The sequence below is a fragment of the Doryrhamphus excisus genome, chromosome 9 (assembly GCF_030265055.1).
Source record: "Doryrhamphus excisus isolate RoL2022-K1 chromosome 9, RoL_Dexc_1.0, whole genome shotgun sequence".
In the NCBI taxonomy this organism is placed as follows: Eukaryota; Metazoa; Chordata; class Actinopteri; order Syngnathiformes; family Syngnathidae; genus Doryrhamphus; species Doryrhamphus excisus.
Window position 1 is genome coordinate 16,666,056 of NC_080474.1, and position 10,271 is coordinate 16,676,326.

At 36.6% G+C, this 10,271-nt stretch overlaps 1 protein-coding gene across 1 annotated transcript; it reads left to right on the forward strand.

The window, feature by feature from the left end:
- The first annotated feature begins 655 nt into the window (after positions 1 to 655).
- Positions 656 to 9,975, forward strand: itgb2 (integrin, beta 2). Its single transcript, XM_058082918.1, has 16 exons — positions 656 to 827; positions 2,320 to 2,380; positions 2,991 to 3,088; positions 3,282 to 3,483; positions 3,648 to 3,818; positions 3,897 to 4,135; positions 4,830 to 4,988; positions 5,155 to 5,250; positions 5,341 to 5,430; positions 5,510 to 5,647; positions 6,353 to 6,543; positions 7,521 to 7,753; positions 7,978 to 8,197; positions 8,306 to 8,520; positions 9,418 to 9,584; positions 9,768 to 9,975. Exons 2-16 carry the CDS (start codon positions 2,323 to 2,325, stop codon positions 9,831 to 9,833), a joined length of 2,343 nt encoding a protein of 780 aa, XP_057938901.1. The 5' UTR covers positions 656 to 827; positions 2,320 to 2,322; the 3' UTR covers positions 9,834 to 9,975.
- The last annotated feature ends 296 nt before the right edge of the window (positions 9,976 to 10,271 follow it).

Sequence of the window (10,271 nt, forward strand, 5' to 3'; positions counted from 1 at the left end):
GACCTTCGCAATTCTTTCACTTTCCATTAAATTGGTGTTTGTTGTTCATGTTATTAATTTAGCAAACAATCATAATTGCATGTGTTAAGCTTATGAGAGTCGTAACTTCTAGTCAGTCCTTCGCAATTCTTTCACTTTCCATTAAATTGTTTTTTGTTGTTCATGTTATTAATTTAGCAAACAATCATAATTGCATGTGTTAAGCTTATGAGACTCACAACAGTCAGCAAGTAAACTGGCTAGTTTCCTATTTTAGGATGTGAACCGAGGTGACGACACTTTTGAAGGTAAAGGTTGCCGTCCACTATTATGGAAGGAGCACAAGTTTTTTTTTTTTGTTTTTTTTTTTAAACTTTGTAGCTGCAATCAATCTTACTATTGTATGGATATGTATTATGACTCAAAATAATCCCCTAAAAATCACATTTTAAACTTCTTTATAAATTATTCTCTTGCTTCAAAGGCACTTATTTGGCCGGTTTTTAAGAAGTCCAGCTACGCCCACATAGGAGGCTAAATATGGTTGTTCTTTGACTTCCTGTTTAGGAACACATCTTGGTGACGATTACAGCTTCTGTAATGAAAATACATTGGATTAATATACGATACTACATTGATTGTAGTAAAATACTACAACTGTTTAGATAAATTAAGTGTTTTTACTTCACAAATTCTGATCATTTTTGTGAATTAAATAGTCATAAAGTTGTGTAACAAGCTTTGGGCACTTTAACACACTTTTAGTTGATTCATACTTCCTGCAACTGAGTCTTCAGTGTAGCAGTCAGCCACAGAGGGAAAAGACCACAAGCCTCTTCCTGATTCTTGTAAGTCAGACTTTGTAGTTTTTCTTTCGTTTAACCAATTTTTAAAAAATGTTATTGAAATTGGTAATTGATCATTTTACATTTTTTACTTACTTTATTCATAAAATCACATGTTGAACAACTATGATGAAAACAAAAGCTCTCTGTTCTCTAGAGAGGAAGTTAACATGCAGAGAGTAAAGTAAATAAAAAAATGTTGTGGCAATGAAGACTGAATACTTTTTTACTCAAAAGATTTAAGCATCGGGATGCTACTCATAGTAGATCATAGTAAAATAATCATAGTAAAATATCATAGTAAAATAATGACATAATTGTATTATTATTTTCTCTTTACATTAAATACCTAGCCAAATTATATACTTGTCTGTTAGTGTCAGTAATCCATTCCAGAAGGTCCAACTCAAACTGAAACCTATCCGAAATATGGTGACACCAAATACTTCAAAAAATAAGAGTCTTACAATTATATATTATTATATTAGTTTTACATGCATTCAATACAATACAAAGTGCATATATATTTTACCTTGAAGAGGTTCCACTGTATTCACAAATAATACCTTTTCATAACATAAAAGCAGCACTATAACTGTAAACTGACATGCAAATAGAACAGAACAAGAAATGTGTTTTGTGTCCGTCGACTTCTCCATCGGTGTCATAGCTGTCAATTTCACTTTGGTCGAGAGGATGTGGGTCACAAACAAACATAGACAAGATGTTGAGTGTGCGCTAGTAATCCTATCAAGTCATGATAAGAATAAAAGAGATCCCACGGCGGCCGCCTCAGTGGTCACTTGGTAATTCTCATTATTTAGCTGTGTATTTAAAAGAAGTCATTTACATTTATAGTCATCAATACATGTATAGTCTCTGTGTGGAGAAAGCGATTGCCCGCCTGTAATAACAAAACAAACTGAGATTAATTGAGATCTATCAGTTTGGAAACGGTTATAATGGCATTTCTAAAGCTTTGGGACTCCAGCAAACCACAGTGGGAGCCATTATCCACAAATGGCGAAAACATGGAACCGTGGTGAACCTTCCCAGGAGTGGCCAGCCAGAGAAAATGACCCCAAGAGCGCAGCAACGACTCACCCAAGAGGTCACAAAAGACCCCACAACAGTATCCAAAGAACTCACTGAGGCCTCAATTGAAGGTCACGGTTAAGTTACATCCTGTAAGGGTATATATATATATATATATATATATATATATATATATATATATATATATATATATTATATATATATATATATATATTATATATTAGTTGTAATTAGTCAATGTAAATTGGGTGGTATGTTCTCTTGTAAGTTAAAGACAATGCTATTTGATTTCTTCCGTAAGCTCATGTAAATCGCTGATGGAGGGCTGACAGTGAAATTATCAACACACAAAAAGCAGATACCAGCCACATTTTTTGTTCACATTAGGCAGGACCTATAAGTTCCAAGTTCTTATGTTTATCTTTCTTACTTCTGTCAGGACATGTGTCGTCATTTCTCATTATTCCTGCTGTTCTTCCTCCTGTCATTGGCTCCAAATGGTAAGTTAAAAACATCTTGCCATTAGGAAAAATTGAAAATAGAATTTGGAAAAAAATGTGAAAATTTGAAAATAGCCATACTTAAAGATTTAACAATTTACTGTCTTTCAATTATTTTTTTTTTTCATATTTTATGACTCACTGCATATATTGTAATTTGATCCTCCATTGTCATGGAAAAGCGAGTATTTGTGCCGTGCATGTGTAATGGGGTGGTTTATTTCACAAGTGTGGCTGCACGGCGAACGAGTGATTAGCGCGCAGGCCTCTCAGCTAGGAGACCCGATTTCAATTCCACACATCTCTGTGTAGAGAGTACATGTTCTCCCCGTGCATGCGTGGGTTTTCTCCGGGTACTCCGGTTTCCTCCCACATTCCAAAAACATGCTAGGTTAATTGGCGACTCCAAATTGTCCATAGGTATGAATGTGAGTGTGAATGGTTGTTTGTCTATATGTGCCCTGTGATTGGCTGGCCACCAGTTCAGGGCGTACCCCGCTTCTCGCACCGAAGACAGCTGGGATAGACTCCAGCAACCCCCTATAACCCTTGTGAGGATAAGCGGTAGAAAATGAATGAATGAATTAATTAATTGTGTTATTCTTTGTAGGATGGTGTCAAAAAGAAGAGGTTTGCTCCAAGTCCATAATAAACTCCTGCAGTGACTGTATCAGATCTGGACCATACTGTGCTTGGTGCCAACAGCTGGTATGTTTCTAAGCACCATCCTGTTTCATTTCATTATCTTTCATTATCTCTGATGAGATGACGAGATTTTGACCATTTTTAAACAACCATGTGCAAACTTTGAAAGCCCTAATTTTTCTTAGTTTTTGCTAAAACTCAGTTAAAAACCTTTTTAAAATTCTCATCCAATTTTTTTTGCCTACTTTCCATCAAGAATTTCACCAAGGCAGGTGAACAGGAATCAGCACGCTGTGAAACCCGAGCGAAGTTGATGGAAAGAGGTTGTGCTGAAAAAGAAATGATCGACCCTCACAGCGTCCAACAAACTGAGAAGAATGAACCTCTATCCAAATCGTTCAACATGCAAGAGCCTGTTCAGCTGAGTCCACAGATGATCAGTCTAGAATTGCGACCCGGTGAGTTTGATTTCATATTCTCCAACCAAATAATTAAAAACTACTGACAATTCACATTTGATTGCACATGTTGTAGTACTTTTTGCACAACATGCTGTTCTCTAACACGGAAGAACAAAATTAGCAACACTTCACTTGTATTTATTTTGCTTCTGTGTTCACAGGGGATCCAACCACATTCAGGGTTTCATTTAAAAGAGTTCAAGGTTATCCAGTTGACCTTTACTACCTGATGGACTTGTCTTTCTCCATGAGAGATGACTTAGAAAATGTTAAAGAATTGGGGCAAGATCTTTTTTCAGCTCTGAATAAAATTACAGAACATGCCCAAATTGGTAATGTATTACAATTTTTATATTACATTTAAATTTTTAAAACAGCCATTGGGACTAATTTCATGAATCTAACTGCAGGGTTTGGTGCCTTTGTTGATAAGACTGTCCTTCCATACACAAACACCAATAAGAACAAACTACAGAAGCCATGTGATGACAATTACGAGTGTCAAGCGGCGTTTGGCTATCGTCATGTGCTTAGTATGACACCAAGGAGCGATGAGTTCAAAAAAGTGGTCACGGAGCAGTCCATTTCTGGAAACTTGGATTCTCCTGAGGGGAGTCTTGATGCCATGATGCAGGCTACCGTATGCGGGGTAAGGGTTCAAACATTAAATATGAATATATCGCGCATACAGTACTCATTCATTCATTTTCTACCGCTTTTTCCTCACGAGGGTCGCAGGGGGTGCTGGAGCCTATCCCAGCTGTCTTTGGGCGAGAGGCGGGGTTTCCTCCCACATTCCAAAAACATGCTAGGTTGATTGGCGACTCCAAATTGTCCATAGGTATGAATGTGAGTGTGAATGGTTGTTTGTCTATATGTGCCCTGTGATTGGCTGGCCACCAGTCCTCTCGCCCGAAGACAGCTGGGATAGGCTCCAGCATCCCCCGCCACCCTCGTGAGGATAAGCGGTAGAATGAATGAATTCTAAATCAGCCTGTATGGTGGACGAGTGGTTAGCGCGCAGGTCTCACAGCTAAGAGACCCGAGTTCAATTCCACCCTCGGCCATCTCTGTGTGGAGTTTGCATGTTCTCCCCGTGCATGTATGGGTTTTCTCCAGGGACTCCGACGCATTCCAAAATCATGCTAGGTTAATTAGCGACTCCAAATTGTCCATAGGTATGAATGTGAGTGTGAATGGTTGTTTGTCTATATGTGCCCTGTGATTGGCTGGCTACACCAACTCTCGCCTGAAGACACGTGGGATAGGCTCCAGCACCCCCTGCAACCCTCGTGAGAATAAGCAGTAGAAAAAAAAAATCTAAATCCCATTTTGTTTATTAGAATAAAATAGGTTGGAGGAACAGTAGCACTCGACTGCTCGTGCTGGCAACGGACGACGGATTCCATATGGCTGGAGATGGAAAATTGGCCGGAATCCTGGAACCAAATGATGAGCAATGTCACATGACAAACAACCTCTACACCAAGAGCAATCAGATGGTATGTTTGAGTACACAAGCAGTACTCCACTATTGATTCTGTGGGAGAGTACTTTATGAAGGAATTCACATAAAGTATACAAACTCCACACGCTTCTCACGATATTTAGAAATTGATATTTGAATTACAGTTACATTACATATGTTTTAATAGTTTTCATGTACAGGACTACCCATCTGTTGGACAACTCGCCATGCAGTTGGAAGAAAACAATATTCAACCAATATTTGCTGTGACAAATGATGTGAAAGATATGTACAAGGTAGGACTTTTTATATCACATATTGTTACTATTGCATACGTATATACTGTACTAATATGGTATTCACAATTTTTTTTATTTTAATTCCAGCAACTCTCTAAAATGATTCCAAAATCAGAAGTAGGTGTTCTGTCACATGATTCAAAAAATGTGGTTGAGTTGATCGAAAGTGCATACAATGTAAGTTTTGAACTGTTGTTATTTTCTTTATTTTATTTGTGTATCATAAATTCACCCCCCAAATATAACTGTATTCCAGAGATTGTCATCCAAAGTTACGCTAACCCATGATAATCTCCCTGAAAACGTAAGAATTGTTTATACTCCACGATGTGAACATGCGAGGCAAGAAGGGGACAACAAAGGAGTTTGTGACAATGTTCGTGTGGGAGAAGAGGTTAGTTCATGCTCAAATTCTAAAATATGGTCATTTTTGATCCATGGACACACGTATAGTTTTATATACAATGTGTGCATTATCATGAGGCAAGTTTGCGAGGAAGGAGCTACACAGTAGCAGGTGATGCATATAGTACCTGGGCCTTCCCCTTATGAAAAGAAAATATATTTATCAATATATTACTTTAAATATATTGTATTATATTATAATATATTATTTTTCCATTATATTTTCCAATACATTATATATTATAAATACATGGAATAAGATATTTTTGTACATATATTATACAATATATTACATATTCATGTAATATATCGCAATATATTGCAGAATATACAAATGATTGCTGCTTTCAATATATTGAAATATATTAAATCCAAATATATAATATATGAGTTTATATATCCCAAATTATATGCAATTTTATATATGTAAAAATATAGTCCTTTTTTGGTCTTGATCGCAAGATATTTTTATATGTATCTATATATACTCATATATGATCTATGCATATATTGGAATATATTGGAAAATATAAACATAAGATCCCATATATGGAAATATATTTCCTAATACATTGCATTATATTTGCCAATATACTGCAATATTTTTTTTTCCATAAGTGAAACAGTTCAGTCATATTATTATTCATAGTATTTTACTATTTGAATGACCAAAAAAAAAAACATTTTTCCACAGATTTCTTTTGACGTGACTGTAACAGCAGACACGTGCATGGAGAAAAAGTCATTCTCCATCAGACCGCTTGGTATTAAAGACACATTGACCGTGAAATTATCTACAAACTGTGAGTGCCAATGTAAAAATCCCCCGGAAAGTCAACACACGCATTGCACGGGCAAGGGAAGAATAAGATGTGGTATTTGCAGGTGAGTTTTATATATCATCTCTCTTCCTCTCTCTCTAAACCCACAGTTGCAGTTTCCATATATATTTTCATTCTCCAAATCCTTATGGACTGAACCACTGTCTCTGTCGTTTATTTGGATTGCAGAATACAATAACAGTAATCACAAAAAAATGTAATGTTGATTTAAATGTGATTAGCTGCCATGGGGTTTATTTGGTAATATATTAATGCAATATACTAAGTTCAATGTGAAGTATTTCCATGATGCCTCATATTAACTCACTTTAAACTCACTTTAACTCAAGATCTCAGTGTATAGACTGGTCATATATTTAATCTTGTTTCATATTATCTGCATACTGTAGTTGTATATAACTCTGGGAAAACTGTTTTGTTAATACTTGGGTTGTTTATATTGTTTATTTTTCTATATTGTGTATTTTGTACTGCTTAACTGTACAATTCATCTATTCATCTGTACAATGCAAATTTCCCCACTGAGGGACGAATATCTTATCTATTCTATATAATATCTTATCTATATAATATCTTACGAAGGCATATCTTATCTTATCTTATCTTATTTGACAAGTTTGTTATGTCCCAGTCAGAGTGGTTGTATTTTCCGCACTATAAGGTACATTTAAAATACTTTAATTTTCTCAAAAATCAATAATACGCCTTTTAATTCGGCGAGACTTGTGTGCACTGAGTTTAAAAAACTTATAAAAATGTTGCGACTTGGGTAAGTACTCTTCTTGATTGACTGTCTGACCATTTCTCGCTGACACAGGGATGTAATACGTACGCTGGCAGAGATAGACCAATCAGAGAACATCATCTACTATGTACTAAAACATAGTAACAAATTAAAATATCACACACACAAAATAACAAACCAGAACAAAACCCATTGTCCTAACATAATGCCTGCATTACAGCCTTTAATTAGAGTACGTTATTGGCATTTTAACACCTTCTGTCATTCTTATGAAGTTGCAGTCAAGGCTTTGTGGGTCAGTTCTGTGAGTGCTCCATCGGCAACAGAGAGGAGCACACCCTGAGAGCCTCCTGTCTGAGGGAGAGTGGCATTGAATGTGAGAATCGAGGGGATTGCGTGTGTGGCCGATGCCTGTGTCACACCACGGCAAGTGGTAGCAGTTACCATGGTGAATTCTGTGAGTGTGACGACGAACATTGTGAAAAGTTCCAGAATAAATTATGTGGAGGTAATGTTTCTTCCTTATAAATAATATGCATTGCTTTATTGTCTGCATTTTTTATTCTTTAACATAGTAGAATATTTTTTGTTGTTGCTGTTTGGATGCTATTAACTGAGACTTTCAATGTGCATTTTTTTAAAAATCTTATTACAGTATAAGCCCTATTATTTTCAAATCACATACTCTATTAAATGTATTTATGTGACGTACCACTTCCTATTCATTTCCAGGAAATGGCAAGTGCAACTGCGGCACATGTAAATGCTACCCAGGCTTTGATGGCTCAGCGTGTCAGTGTACTGTATCAGAGGAAGGGTGTCGTACCCCGAACAACACCATTTGCTACGGCAGAGGGAACTGCAAGTGTAACCGTTGTGAGTGTAAAGACGGATACCAGCGTCCACATTGTCAGACGTGTCTTGGTTGTCCCGACCCGTGTCAAACCAAACTGTAAGGAATGATGATCATTCTGATTTTTTTGTTACATTTGATTGATCTCAAACATTCATGTGAGTTGAGTTATATTTTCTGTTTTTTTTTTGTTTTGTTTTTTTTCAGAAACTGCATTGAATGCCTTGGCTTTGACTTGGGTCCCTTAAAAAAAAACTGCAGTGTGGTATGCGGAGACAGCGTTTGGCATGAGATGGTAGATCAGTTCACCATTTCAAGTAAACAGTGCCAGCAAAAGGACACAGAAGGTTGTTGGATTCATTTCAAACTGGATCAGCTGGTTGGAGAGGACAACTACAAGGCTGAAATTCTAAAACAGAGAGGTAAGATTCTATGCTATATTAACTAAATTTTAAATGAAAATATGAAATTTTATAAGAAGGGACCAACATATCAAAAAAAGTCAATGGATTATTGTAACTATTAATAAAGAAAAACTCATTGGTGACAGCAGACTCTTTTCCCTATTTACTGTATATGGCCACACAGCTAGGAGACCCAGGTTCGATTCCCCCCATGGGTATCTCTGTGTGAAGTTTGCATGATCTCCCCATGTGTGCGTGGGTTTTCAGTCCAGGGTGTACCCCGCCTCTTGCCCGAAGACAGCTGAGATAGGCTCCAGCAGGCGCGCCACCCTCGTGAGGATAAGTAGAACCCGGAGAAAACCCACACACGCACAGGGAGAACATCCAAACTCCACACAGAGATGCCCGAGGGGGGAACTGAACCTGCGTAATTATGGAAATATGGGCCATTATTTTATTAAAAAATAATATACAGTTAGAGATTCCACAGTTTTTGCATGTTTAATGCCAGAACCGACTTGTCCCACGTTGTTCAACGGTCCTGGAAAGTACCATCTAAGGTTCTTCCAGGCTGGACGGGTAGACAGAAAAATTATTTTTCTAAACTTTTATATTATGTGATCATACAAGGAGATATTCAAAGCATTATTTGTTATCAAAATAAATACCTTAATGCCTGCTTGTCACCTTCGCATTCTTACTTCACTTTTAATTTGAAAGCATGTTATCCATCAATTTGTTAAATATATTAATAAAATCCATGGGCAATTTTATTCATATATGTTGACAGTTACAAGTGGCCCTCGATGAAAACAAGTTTGACACCCCTGCCATAATGTCATTGTTGGCAACTCCGCCCGCCCACTATAGAGTGGTACATCTATCTAATACCAGATGTAAATCTTTTTTTTCCAGACTGTCCAGAACCACCCAGCATCTTGGCTATCATTGGGGGTTCCATCGCATCAGTGGCTCTTATCGGCATCTTGTTGTTGTTGCTTATCAAGTTACTCATTTACATGAAGGATCTGAAAGAGTTCAGGAAGTTTGAAAATGAAAAGAAGAAATCCAAGTGGGCAAACGTAAGATAACATCCACGACTTATACTTCTCTCTTGTGATACAGTTATATTAAGTTACATTATGTTGCGATTTTTTTTTTCATGTTTCATTTCAAAACTGCATTTTGTGTTCGGTTGTGTTGTCAAATGTTGACAATCTTCCAATTTCCACTTGTCTTCATCACTTGGCCTTGTTTCTTAACAGGCAGACAATCCGCTGTTCCAGAATGCCACCACAACTGTGACCAATCCAACCTTCACTGGAGAATAAGTGCTATTGCAGTACTGCTTACTCTGAGCCAACGCAAAAGCAGCATCAAAATTACAACCTTAAAATTGTATTTTTTGTTATTTTTGAAATGTCCTTAATGTCATTTCTTTTAATAATAATGAAAGATTCCCTACTTTATTAGGCTGAAAATAAATAATTTGCTGTTTATCGAGTTGACCAGGCAAATTTGTAGTTTGCAATAGATTATGGAGAAATCTGTAGTAAATATAGTAAATTATTGCTCTATTTTATCATTGGAAATTGTAATATATAACATCCCAACCATTTTGTATTGGGGATTGTATGTTGTTAAAAAAAAAAAAACATTGTAATGCTCATCCTTTTACTGTAATTGCAAATGTTAGCTTAAGGTCTTGAAGGAACATTAGCTCTACATTGCCTACTAATTACATTTTGCCATTAATCCTTGGATATGTA